We start from the raw sequence: 13,835 nt of genomic DNA, 5'->3' as shown, positions 1-13,835 counted from the left end.
GCTTAGAAAAACATTTAGAATTCTAAAAGCTATACCTAAAAAAGTATTAATAAGTCCCAGTAAAAGTTCATTAGGCATATATAAAATAAAACAACAATAAAATACAGATTATACTGTAGCTTCCTACTAGGAATCCAGACTATGGCAAAGTTCAGAAATAGTTTAAATTGTTCCTTACTTGTGTCAGGTAAACCTGTATGGTTATGCGTCATACAAAAAAAATGTATACTATGTGTCAAGCGTAATACTTGATCCTGCAGGTACAGAGGAAACAATGCAAGCCCTCTTAGAGTCTCATGTAAGACAGGCCACTGGAGCTGTGGCAGTTCAAGAAACTCTGACCACCTGGGTCAGGAGACACAGCAGAGTCGTCAGCAAGATCAAGATCAAGCCAAGGGCAGCAAGGGCTGAAGGTGCTCAAGCAAGAGAAACTAAGCAAGGGCTAGATGAACAGGAAGTGCAAAATCCTTCACCGTTAATCCAGCAGCAGATTAAATAAGAGTTTTAAGCAAAGTAATAACTAACTAGATTTTGAACTGTAGTGTTGGAGAAGACTCTTGAGAGTCCCTTGGACTGCAAGGACATCCAAACAGTCCATCCTAAAGGAGATCAGTCCTGAATATTCACTGGAAGGCCTGATGCTGAAGCTGAAACTTCAATACTTTGGCCACCTGATGTGAAGAACTGACTCATTAGAAAAGACCCTGATGCTGGGAAAAATTGAAGGCAAGCAGAGAATGGGGTGACAGAGGATGAGACGGCTGGATGGCATCACTGACTCGATGGACATGAGTTTGAGCAAGCTCTGGGTATTGGTGGACGGACAGGGAAGTCTGGCATGTTGCAGTTCACGGGGTTGCAAAGAGCTGAACATGACTAAGCGACTGAACTGACTGAATAACTAAATTAGATTTATATTTTCAGGATATAATTTTGGCTACAGTGTGAAAAATGAATTGAAGGGATAAGACTGAAGGCAGGGAAATTGGCTAGGAAGCTTTGAGAGTAATCCATTTAGAAGAGGTGATTGTGGCCTGTATCTATGAGAGAAATTCTGAGGAAACTTTCAAGCAAAAATAATCTTGAGGCAAGGAAAAAAACTTTCCTTCATAAACAAAGATCAAAACCATGCCCACCAATAAAAATGCACTTTAAAAAGATACATTTCTTGGGACTCACCTGGTGGTCCAGTGAACAGACTCCCCACGTCCAGTGCAGAGAGCCAGGGTTCGATCCCTGGTAGGGGAACTAAGATCCTGCAAGCTGTGAGGCACTGCCACAAGTACATATGTAAAGAAATAAAAGCTTAAACAAAAAAAAAGATACATTTCTTACCTTAAGTCTAGTTCTTTTGTCCGAAGAAAATTTAAAATGGGTGCAAATGCTGCTGGATCTCTATCAATAAATATCTGTAAATAAAGAATTACAAATTATATTTTCAAATTATAAACTTCTAACTTTAATATCTGTAACACTAACTTAGAGAACACATACTGAATTACATAAAAACTCTATTTCCTTGATTATACTCTTAAATTTTAATGCTTCTAAAATGGAAATGCAGTTATAACCACTACTGTATACTGTATAAATGTACAGTAGAAATGGTGTCTTTTCTCTCCCTGAAAAGCTATCATTAGATTGATATTTTAACATGCAGGGGAAAAAAATGGTATCAAATGGGTCCATTTTCTCATTTCTAATTTTTTTAAATTTCTATTTATTTTTAGCAGCACTGGGTCTTCACTGCTATGCACAGGTTTTCTCTAGCCGCAATGAGCGGTGCCTACTCTCTGGCTGAGATGTGCAGGCTTCTCCCTAGATGCTTCTCTGGAGCATGGGCTCCAGGGCACTCGGGCTTCTAGTGCACGGGCTTAGCTGCTCTGTGACATGTGCAATCTTCCAGGCCAGGGATCCAACCGTGTCCCCTGCATTGGTAGGCGGATTCTTAACCACTGGACCACCAGGGAAGTCCTTATTTCTACTTAACTAACATCTTTAGTCAAAGGGACACTGAAAGGAAAATTTTTATCTGAAATATTCTAGAAATTAACACTTTGAAAATAATAAGCAAAAATACATTTTATATCATCCCTAATTATTGGTGATAGTGATGATTTGCATAATCTGTGACTTAAACGAATCATTAAAACAACAGTGTACAATCAAAAAAGTCAAAACTGAATAACACTTTCACACTTTTCTTGATTGTCCCATGTGTATTATAAAAGTACACTTTCACATACCACTATCTGTTTTCTCAAGGACTGAGGGTGGGGTAAAAGAAAAAGTGACAAGAACAAATTTTTTTAAATAAATACAGTACCACGGAATAAGGTCACATAGAGTTGGACATACCTGAAGCACCCACCATGAAATACTTATGGGGAAAATGTTTAGAAAATAGGAAATATATAATTGATAACTCTTTACAGGAATGTATGCCAATATTATTTTGAACCAATTACAAAAGCTCTAACTATAAAACTGATTATCTTTTAAGATTTATTTAAGTCAATCAGACAGCAGAATGAAGCAAAAAATATACCTCTTCCTACTATGATCAATTATTATATACAGTGTTATATACAGTGAATGAGGTTCTTCTGGCTTCATAAATTCTCGCTTTTTATTAGAATCAAGCTGAAGTTGAAGAAACACCATAGATTTGTGGGTCTTGTTACTGATGTCCTTTCTATAACCTCACACGGACATATTTGCTCGTGCTACTTTATTGATCTGCAAACCTCAGCACAGCAAATAAACACCTGTGGTCATTTTGCTGCCTCCAAACTGAAAGTCTTATTTGCTTTTCACAATTACCTGCCCTGCTACTGTGCATATTAAAACTGCTTTTAAGATAAAGAAATACTTTTTTGTGTGCTGAAACTTAGTAATTCTTTACTTCCCTCACTCCACCATGGCTGCACAAGTTCATAAGGTTATTCTTCAGAACAAAAAATTGTAGGGCTTCACAAATTTGCAACATTTTACCACTCTAATATCAAAACTTCTGTTTACACCTATCTATTCACTGTTAAAGTTTCAATTATTGATTAAAAGAAATATTTCCTCTCGACAATGTAAGCTCAGATCCTATAATTTCTAATGATTATTTAAAATAGTATATGCAGTACTCTGTTTTGAGTTCTCATCTAGTTACAGAAATAATTCATGACAAGAAATAAAAATCTAAGAACATATATTTCATTTAGTAGTTATTAAAAGATTACTTCCTCTATCTTCTAAGAGTATAAGGACCAAACATTAGAGCATTATTTGATCTAATTTAGAAATACACATCAACATTATTATACTCACAGCACCAGTTTCATCTCGAAGTGTTGAAATTCTTCCACTCAGCAAACTAAAAATCATTAAGACAGGATTAGTTTTTAAAACATGAGTATGAATAAAAATGTCCTAATTCTTTCAAAGGTCAAAGACCAGTAAAAATGAATCATTGTATCTCCAAAGTAAATAACAACTTAAATATTCAAAGAGTTAAGATTTTATCTAATAAAAATATTAATGTAACTGGCAAGAGAATTTTTTATTGTTTGATGAATAATCAACTCTATTTTTTAAAAGTACTAAAGAATTACATGAAATACCTGGAAAAAAAGGAATCTGGAATCCACATAAGTGTTTGTCTTGAGGTACTAAATCTGCAATTAAAAAATATCTGGTATTACAAGGGAGGAGAGGATTGAAATGTCAGTGTTAGTTAACTTGGTTTAAACTGCTGGCTAATGACTTACACGTTGTTGCCCAGCTCTAGCTGTATCAATTATATTTATTAACATCTCACATTGTAAAATTCTGCTTTCATTTCAGAGTTAAGATTATTCCAAGAACTCTCAACAAAATCAAATAATTAATTCGCTTACATATAAAGCTTCCTAAAACACTACTTTCTAACATGCCCATCACACGAAGTCTAAACTTCTCAACATATGAAATTACCTTCAGGTCACCATTTCACCTCTCCAACACCAACTACTGCCTTCTAATAAGAAAGATAGCATTTAACATCCCCAAACAATCCATGCTTACACCACGTCAGAACATTTCAGAATCTTCATCGCAGCTGTATCAACCTCATGTTCAGTTATTCGAGTTCTACCCATCTTTCTTGATACCACGAAGGTTTTACCTTCTCCTTAATTGGCTTTTCCAAATAGTCTATCCTAGAGTAGCTTTTTAAGCTCATATTAACTCCACTGCACAGAGTACATTTAACACTTCCCTTACAGTCTTGGGCTATTCACAACGACTCAATTCATTCATTCAAAAATCACTCAGTAAATACTGTTTTGAGGTTAACTCCATTTGATCAAGCCTATGTATTACCACCAACGGTGGGGGTGGGAAGTATGCTTTATCAAAGTCTACTGTAACAGACCGAGGCAAAACAATAAACTGACATAAACTAGCACGGCAAAGAATCTGATACATGGTGCAACTGATATCTGAATATTTTCATTTTAAGCCTCATCACACTGTACTACGTATTCCTGACTTGTTGCCCCATCATCATGTGTCCTCGCACAGAAGAGAGCCTTACAGACCTTTATTTTTTCTCCATTCATTTTCCAGCATCATGACTGTTTTAAAGCAGTTCCTATGCCCATTGGGCAGACTGAGAAAGCAGCCAGTTTACCCAACAGAATATGGCGAATTTTCCCAAGCGTATTTCTTAGCACGCTCTTTAAGAAAAAATGAAAAGTAGATTACAACTAAGTAGAGGAAACTGACTTGGTCAAATAGAAGCAAACCCAGTAAACAGTAAACTGAAAGATCCAAGGATCCACTGCAAAAAATGAATCACTGCGTTTTGGAAGCCATCAAATTCATTTCCAAATAAGGATCATTTCTAACTTGTGACCTTTCATGTTCACTGCTTATTCAGCAAATTGTCTGCCAAATAACTCAAATTTTGTTACTTAGAAAATTACACAGGTCTGCTTAAGGTCATATTAGCAATTTAAATTAAAATCAGTAATTCAGATGGGTATGAATGTGAGAGTGTTAGTCGCTCAGTCCTGTCTGACTCTGCGACCCCAGGCTACAGTCTGGGATTTTCCAGGCAAGAATATTGGAGTGGGTTGCCATTTCCTTCTCCAGGGGATCTTCCCATCCCAAGGATTGAACCTGGGTTTCCTGCATTGCAGGAAGTCTTTACCATCTGAGCCACCAGGGAAGCCTCATATTATAAATTTAAGTTAAAATCAACAATTCAGCTAAGTTTAGTAATCTGTAATTTTTAGGCAAGGGGACTGGACTCTCATCCCCACCAATTTTTTCCCCCCAAACTTTAAAAGACAGGAGAGAAAAAAAAACCCATGGCTCTAAAACTGTTTCCAAATATGATTTCACGAAAACTACATTTAAATTACACATGACAAGCATAACTTTCTGAAATACATACGAAAAGCCTTTTCTGTTTTATTTCATACCCACAGTATGCCAAGAAAAAGGTCATGTGCAATCTGGTCCTTATCCACATTTATACACTATGCTACTAACTTCCTACTAAATTTATTTGGAAGCAATCAAGTTAAAATTATTCTGTAAAGTTACTATTGACAGCTAATGCCACTAAACACTTGTATTTCCCACTTAATGCTTCAAATTAGTTTAGAAGGCTGGTACTATTAATGTCATTAAATATTTTAGGAAACTAAGCACTAAAAAATAATTTGCCCAAGGTTGCTGAGCTAGACTTCCACTGACTGGTCCCAGACTTCTCTCATGATGCCTAAAATCATACTCAAAGCAGAATTAATCACAAATTGAGCCATACTGTCTTTCTTTCACCTCATTAGACTTTTTTTTGGGTAAGTAATAATATTAACAATTCTAAATGAAACCTCATCTTCTTTCTGAGCCATCCATAAAGTGTTAAATAAATCATAAAAATCAGTCATTTCTATAAATCCTTTGAATAGATCCATTTTCCTATCCTCTCTTGTGGGGAGTGGGGAGATGCTCCCTACTCTGCTCAAAAGAAAAGCTCCTTCTGAGTTTCAGGCTATCACTTCACAGCTGACATTAACTATATGCCACAGGTGGTTCTCCTGGGGGCAATTCCTCAACTTCAAAGACAACCACAGGAGGATTTTTTTTTTTCTTTTATAATGCCTCAAGTGACTATTAACCTGTGTTTTACTCAAGATAATTTCTAGATCCCTCCTAGTTCTAAAATGCTGCAACTGTCTATGGTCCAAAGTAACTCAAAATATCTGCAGAGAACTTGGAACTGAATGTTCTATTTTCTATATGTCATCACTTATTTTATAGATTTATCCTAGCAAGTCTCAAGTTTGGGCTTTTTAAACTTTCTTATTCCTATGTAACAACTCGCACCTGCCTTCTAAACTGTCCAATCTGATAATATATTTATGTTGTATTTTTTAAATCATGTAGAAAAATTTAAAACCTGATAAAATCAAATTTTATATGTAATGAAAAGTAAAATGTTCAGCTCCAAGATAACTCTTATACAGTTTAAAATTTTAAACTCAATTCTACAATCATTAACAAGAGTTAATTCATTTTTAAGCCATTTACTTTCAAACACAGCGAACACTTTTAGAATTAAACTAGAAGGTCCTCTATAGCATTCAAAAAGTATATGAACAATCAACAGAAATTAGAAACTAGGGAAGACTATAGTGCTACTCTTTTGAAGGCCAGCCCTTGCAGGGTATTCATTTTTGCATTCGTAAGTTCCAGAAAAATATCTACTTCTGCTATATTGACTATGCCAAAGCCTTTGACTGTGTGGATCACAACAAACTCTGGAAAATTCTTTAAGAGATGGGAATACCAGACCACCTTACTTGCCTCTTGAGAAATCTGTATGCACGTCAGGAAGAAACAGTTAGAACTGGACATGGAACAACAGACTGGTTCCAAATAGGAAAAGGAGTACGTCAAGGCTGTAAATTGTCACCCTGCTTATTTAACTTATATGCAGAGCACATCATGAGAAACGCTGGGCTGGATGAAGCACAAGCTGGAATCAAGATTGCCAGAAGAAATATCAATAACCTCAGATATGCAGATGACACACACCCTTATAGCAGAAAGTGAAGAACTAAAAAGCCTCTTGATGAAAGTGAAAGAGAGTGAAAAAGTTGGCTTAAAACTCAACATTCAGAAAACTAAGATCATGGCATCTGGTCCCACCACTTCATGGCAAATAGATGGGGAAACAGTGGAAACAGTGACAGACAGATTTTGGGGGGCTCCAAAATCACTGCAGATGGTGATTGCAACCATGAAATTAAAAGACGTTTACTCCTTGGAAGAAAAGTTATGACCAACCTAGACAGAATATTAAAAAACAGAGACATTACTTGGCCAACAAAGGGCCGTGTAATCAAAGCTATGGTTTTTCCAGTAGTCATGTATGAATTTGAGAGTTGGACTATTTTAAAGAAAGCTGAGCACCGAAGAATTGATGCTTTTGAACTGTGGTGTTGGAGGAGACTCTTGAGCGGCCCTTGGACTGCAAGGAGATCCAACCAGTCCATCCTAAAGGAAATCAGTCCTGAACATTCATCGGAAGGACTGATGCTGAAGCTGAAACTCCAATACTTTGGCCACCAGAGATGAAGAACTGCCTCATTTGAAAAGACCCTGATGCTGGGAAAGATTGAAGGCAGGAGGAGAAGGGGAGGACAAAGAAAGAGATGGTTGAATGGCATCACTGACTCAATGGACATGAGTTTACTCAAACTCCAGGAGGTGGGGATGGACAGGGAGGCCTGGCATGTTGCAATCCATGGGGTTGCAAAGAGTCAGACACAACTGAGCTGACCTGAAGTTACCAAACCTGCAAAACTTTCATTTTGGTAAACTATCCGTGTCTTAAATTAGGAAACACCAATCTTCTACTCCATGAAACCGAAATCTATGTAGCAGCAATAAAGCTGTAAATTCTTCAAGTAACAGTTTGGGATGAGGGAGAAAAAAGAGTGAGCAGAATAACAGGAATTACTGTTTCCTGTGTTGAATTCTCCAGCACACTTGGAAAACTATTAAAACACTACACAATCGTTATCACTACGGTTCACAGTGCTGCCGTTCTGCATTTTTAAAAACACTACTTAAAAACTCCCAAGCGTTGAAAATCTTTTATCTTCTCCAACACAGCAAAATACACTGAATTCCAAGGCGCTTCATGGCTTATCTCTTACCTAGCCTAAAACGGCAACCACCCTTTCCTTCAAACAGGGCTGCCAAACTCGCATTTCCGAGAGGAGTGACTCATAAACCATATCAAATCCAAAAGCATACTATTTTTTTACCCCCAACAAGCTCATTAAAAGACACACAGTAAGGGAACGGAAGACCAGAAAGATGAGAGAAGAGCTTTCGGTCTGTTTACTAGGAGGGCGCCACACGGTGCCACTACCAAGGTTTCCCAGAACCAACTCTTCAAAACTGCAGCTTCCAGACACACGGCGCTACAAGCAGAACAGACCCTTCAGAGCCATGAACCAAGAAACTCTGGAAATAAATAAGAGCGCACCGCAAACCGACAATGCTCCCTCCACCGAAATTATTGGCGATTAAAAACAGCCCTCAATGAGGCGTTCTCGCCCGAGCAAACAGATGTTACCTCGTTGACCAAATAGAAAGGGAGGCAGGTTCACCTGCAACAGCCAGACCACAAGGCCGGGCTTCGACAAAATGAACTCAAAAGTACGCGCCAAGTTAGGTAAAAAAAGGTTACAGAAGGTTCCCCGGGCAGATCTCCTAAAAAGGGGAGGATCGTGGCCGGCGTCCTAGGAAGGCGGCAGCGCGGCCAAGGGCCCGGCTCTCAGGGACTCTCAAGGCCGCCTGCCCCTCCACACCCGCCCGGAGGGGCCCTGCGCTCCTCAAACCGCTCGTCTGCGATGCCGGCCCCTGAGGACCCTGCCCGCCGCATCCCGGCCCCGAGCCCCTTCCCCCTGGCTCACCTGGTCCCCCCCACGTTCAGCTGCACGATCTCGCCGCTGCCGGCCGCCGCCGCGGCAAAGCTGCCGCAGTGCCCTCCAGCCATGTCCGGCGGCTCCGGCGGCGCCCGCCGCCCTCCCTCCCCGGCCGGGGCCGCCGAGCCCGCGGCGGGAGCCCGAGGCGGCGGCGGCGGCGGCGGTGGCGGCTGCAGAGCCAGCAGGGCGGCGGCGGCCGAGGGGCCGGCGGCGCGCGGAGCCTCCCCCACCTTCTCGCCGGCCGGGTGGGGCTCCTCGGCGTCCGCAGAGCAGGAGGGCGGCCGGGCCTCCGCCTCTCGCGGCCTCCAGGCCGCCGGGCCGGGGCGCCTGCGGTCAGCTCCCCGCGAGCCCCGTCGCCACCGCCGCGGCCACGGCGTCCGCGCGAGGAGGGATCGCCGCGCGGGACAAAATACGGCGGCGCCGGGCCCTTCGCCCGCCGAAGCCCGCGAAGCTCAAGGAGGGGAGAGGAGCGGCGGGGTGGAGCTCCCTAGCCCCGAGGCCGGCACGCCGGGAGGGCGGGAGGAAGGCGCTCCGGGCCCAGCGCCGCCCCCGGGATCCTGTTTCTTCCCTCCCTCCCGCTACAATCGCCTCTGCCTTTTAGGTTTCAGATTTTCCAGCCCTGGGACTCGAGATTTCTCAGATTGAGGGCAAGTCTGGACAAACTGTCCTAAACATCTTGACTGTCTCTCTTTGTAGCCAGGAAGGGTTAATGTTGACACCACACGGGATCTGCTTCTGTGACTTTAACTCTTATTTTGTCTCTTTTGTTATTATGGGCTTACAGAATGGCCTGCCTCAGGGAACCCCTCACCCCCACACTCCCCCTCCCCCCTCCCCCCTCTCCCCCTCTCCCCCTCTCCCTACATCCCTCTCCCTTTCCCCCCCCCCCCTCCTTCCTCACCTCTTCCTGGTCCCCCACACACCTTCAACCTGACCCTTGGGCTAGGGTGACTTTGGCTCCACTGAGAGATAACCTGCCCCCCCTCCCCCCTTACACACACATACACACACACACACACTCACACTTGACCCTTGGGCTAGGGTGACTTTGTTGGGCTCCACTGAGAGATAAGGTGACCCTGCCCACCTGTGAAGGACTGTGACATTCTTGAGTTATTTGTGTGGGAAATGGCGCCTCTCGTCCGCTGCTTACCCGTAGGGCTGCTTGCCTGTATGACGGAGATATTCACGTTTGGGGGGCCAGAATGCCAGATAGCTGTGGCATCTTTGTTTCTTCACATGACGGGAGATCGTTTCACACCACCTGTGAGCTGACTATAAAGAAATGAAACAGATCCCCCCTGCCTGAGGCTTGCCATTCTAAGAGATATTTGCAAGAATTAAATAACCTTTTTACTTTGTTTCCTCACCTCCCCGAACCTCTGAGCCATAAAAGAACCTGGCATCCAGGCCCCAAAGAGATGGTTATTTTTCAGACGCTGCTCTGCTGTCTTTTCTGTCAGCTAGCTAGCCAGCTCCTGAATAAAGTAGTGTTCCTTGCCTCAACACCTTGTCTCTTGGATTTATTGGCCTATCCTGAGGTGGCTAGACTGAGCTTGGACTCAGTAACACCTTCTCCACGTGGATGTGGGAGAAGAAAGGAAATTTTCTTAGAGGTAGAAGTTTTGCCTAAACATGTACTATTTACTGTGGAAATGTGGTGAAAATTTGAGGATTTTAAAAGTTTATAGCACTTACATTAGCAAACTCCTTACCTTATCCTCTTCCATCTCATCCCTACTCTCCCAAGAAGTTAGATTTTGTTAAGCAGGGGAGGAAACAAAAGACAAGCAAAAAAAGGTAGAACCCTAGGCTGTGTAGGCCCCCATGCTCCTGACTATAGTAAGCAGTCAACTAATGTTACACATACAGATACAATTTTTGTAAATATTATTTGTTTTTGCTTTAAGTAGTACATTTTTCAAACTAAAGCTCTAATGGCTACTAAGATATATCTTTAAATAGTAACACTATAATAGCTTGTGAAGTAAAATTCATATTTTATGGCAAGAGGGGGAAAGTTTTAAGATCAACACAAGGAGCATCTGCCTTCCCCAGACCTCCTTAGGAGATAAACTTCCTTCTTAATCTTGGGGCCACTCACTTTATACCCGTAGATCTGAATTGTGTAAACCATCATTTAGTGTCCAGTCCTCTGTCTCAAACACTAGTATAGCTGTGCTTTGACCTCTTGTGGGCAGAACAGTTTTCTATTTCTTTTTTAATCTTTGGAGATTTTCTAAGTTCTTTTTTATTTAATATATACATACATACTTTTTACTGAAGTATAGTTGATGTCTTCATTTCTTTCTTTGATCTACTGAGTAATTTCTTTTGTCAACAACCCAATTCCCCTCAAGCCAGCAAAGATGGTATACGATGTTTCAGAAGTTGTTTGTGGTACTAAATCCTTAGCGTGAATCATGTTTCGTATTGTTTCACCTTAGGAATTCAACGTGAAGACCTATGTGATATTGTTTTTAATTTTCATTATTATAAAAATTTTTTAGTCCTCTGCTGGCAAATATGCCAGTGATATGATGCCCTTGGGCTTTCCCAGTGGCTCAATGGTAAAAAAAAAAAAAAAAAAAAATCCGCCTGCAATACAGGAGTTGTAGGAGACTCAGTTTTGATCTCTGGGTCAGAAAGGTCCCCTGGAAGGGAAGACATGGTAACCCATTCTGTATCCTTACCTGGAGAATCCCATGGACAGAGGAGCCTGGTGGGCAACTGTCCAAAAGGTAGCAAAGAGTTGGACATGACTGAAGCGACTTAGCACACACAAGATGACCTTATCCAAATTTGACTTAAAAGAGGAAAGCAGTACTTACAGATATAAGATAAATATTATTTACTCCCAGTTAATGATGGTACTGACAGCTGATCTATATTTAAGGATTTATCACATGCTAAGTGATTTAGATATTTTCTGTCATTTTTTATCACAAATATTGTTTTACTATTTCAAAAATAGAAAAGTAGGACTTAAAATGATCAGAAAACTTGTTCAAAATTATGTAGCTGTCATGTGGCATAGCAGGAATTTGAAGACAGTTTGAAACCAGGGCACAGCATCTCATATCTTCACTTTATTGTTATTCAGTCTCTCAGTTGTGTTCAACTCTTTGGGACCCCATGGACCGCAGCACGCCAGGCTTCCCTGTCCTTCCCTGTCTCCAGGGTTTGCTCAAACTCAAGCCATTGAGTCAATGATGTCATGCAATCATCTCATTCTCTGTTGCCCTGTTTTTCTCTTGCCCTCAGTCTTTCCCAGCATCAGGATCTTTTCCAATGAGCGACTTTTCACATCAAGTGGCCAGAATATTAGAGCTTCAGCTTCAGCATCAGTTCTTCCAACGAATATCCTGAGTCCTTCACTTTATATTGAGAAGATAAGGGAGCAACAAACTAATTATTTTTCACTTTGTTCTTAGTAGCTCAGTCGTGTCTGACTCTGCAGTCCCATGGACTGCAGCCCGCCAGGCTCCTCTGTCTGTGGGAATTCTCCAGGCAATGCTGGAGTCGGTAGCCTATCCCTTCTCTAGGGGAACTTCCCTACCCAGGGATTGAACCAGGGTCTCCTGTATTGCAGGTGGATTCTTTACCCGCTGAGCTACCCAGGAAGCCCTTTCACACTTTAAATAGTGTTAACTGTCTTTGTTCTAACCCTTTGCTTTCAAATTTGAAGGACAGAATTAGGTGGTTAAAAAAGACCATTTAATTATCCCTGGATGTTTAATTTTTCCACTGGAAAAAGTAAAAGAGCATTTATTAACAGATTTTTCTCTTTAATAAACTTAAGAGCCAACACAGATTGGAATAAAGCCTTGTAAGTTAAAAAAAAAAGTGTAAAATTATTTGTGACAAGGCTTATCTTTCCTGAAATAAATAAATGAAACTATATTCATCTCATGCATAGTAATTATTAACTATCAGTAAGATGTTTCGTCAGAAGAGAAAAGACCAACTATTTTATAAAATAAAATGGTCAGGGCTTTTTGATGTGTCCAGATCAGTGTGAGCCTGAAGGGATTTCTTACTCATAAAACTTAAAGTTAGGATATGATTTACTCCTTAAAAATAAATAAGGCAGTCCTGGTGGCTCAGTGGTAAAGAATCTGTCTGTCACTGCAGGTTCAATCCCTGGGTCAAGAAGATCCTCTGGAGAGGGGAATGGTTACCCACTTCAGTATTCTTGTCTGGGAAATCTCATGGATAGAGGAACTTGGTGGGCTATAGACCACGGGGTCGCAAAGAGTCTGACACTAATACTTTCACTTGAACAAATCAGAACATTATTAACAAAGATAAGCAGCAGAATGGGAAAAAATATTAATACTACCAGACAAATGATTAAAAATCCAAAGCACGTGATTACACGTATCATTTGACAAATCAACTGAGAAGACAAAATGTGAAAAATATGGAAAGTATATCAACAGGCAAGTGATGGAATGATAACTAACAAAAACACTGAAATGTTTTCTCAAACAACAGAGAAAGATGTAATTTTCAGTTACAAGATTGGAAAAAATTAAGAGGTTTGGTAAATACCTAATATTGAAATGGTCACATACATGCACTTTTGGTTGAAACTTAAAAGATACAGTTTTGGGAAGACAACTTGAGAGTATCAACATTTGAAATGTATACACCCTTGACCCAGCTCTTATCTTCTAGGAATAAATCCTGCAGAACTATTGTAGAAATGCACAAGGTACAGATCAAGAAGTGATATTGATACTGCTACATTTATTGTAGCAGTATTTAGAATCAATTAGACTGTTCAACAATAGGGGAATGATTTTTTGAATTGCTGCATATTATGATTATTATGGAGCAAATCATTAT

General features: G+C 40.6%; 1 protein-coding gene across 2 annotated transcripts in view; it reads right to left on the bottom strand.

Moving 5' to 3' along the window:
* KCTD3 (potassium channel tetramerization domain containing 3) overlaps positions 1 to 9,416 on the bottom strand; it is a 65,810-nt gene extending 56,394 nt beyond the window's left edge. The window contains exons 1-4 of one of the 2 annotated variants that reach the window (XM_065938327.1): positions 8,973 to 9,416; positions 3,615 to 3,668; positions 3,322 to 3,367; positions 1,336 to 1,409 (exon numbers count right to left, since the gene is read on the bottom strand). In XM_065938327.1, coding sequence (XP_065794399.1) covers positions 1,336 to 1,409; positions 3,322 to 3,367; positions 3,615 to 3,668; positions 8,973 to 9,055 — 257 coding nt within the window. In that variant the 5' untranslated portion in view covers positions 9,056 to 9,416. The remainder of the gene's footprint in view (positions 1 to 1,335; positions 1,410 to 3,321; positions 3,368 to 3,614; positions 3,669 to 8,972) is intronic. The other variant, XM_065938326.1, reaches the window with a different exon arrangement.
* Positions 9,417 to 13,835: the final 4,419 nt, after the last annotated feature.

This window comes from Muntiacus reevesi, chromosome 5 (assembly GCF_963930625.1).
Source record: "Muntiacus reevesi chromosome 5, mMunRee1.1, whole genome shotgun sequence".
Classification (NCBI taxonomy): Eukaryota; Metazoa; Chordata; class Mammalia; order Artiodactyla; family Cervidae; genus Muntiacus; species Muntiacus reevesi.
This window is presented reverse-complemented; position numbering and strand designations above follow the sequence as displayed.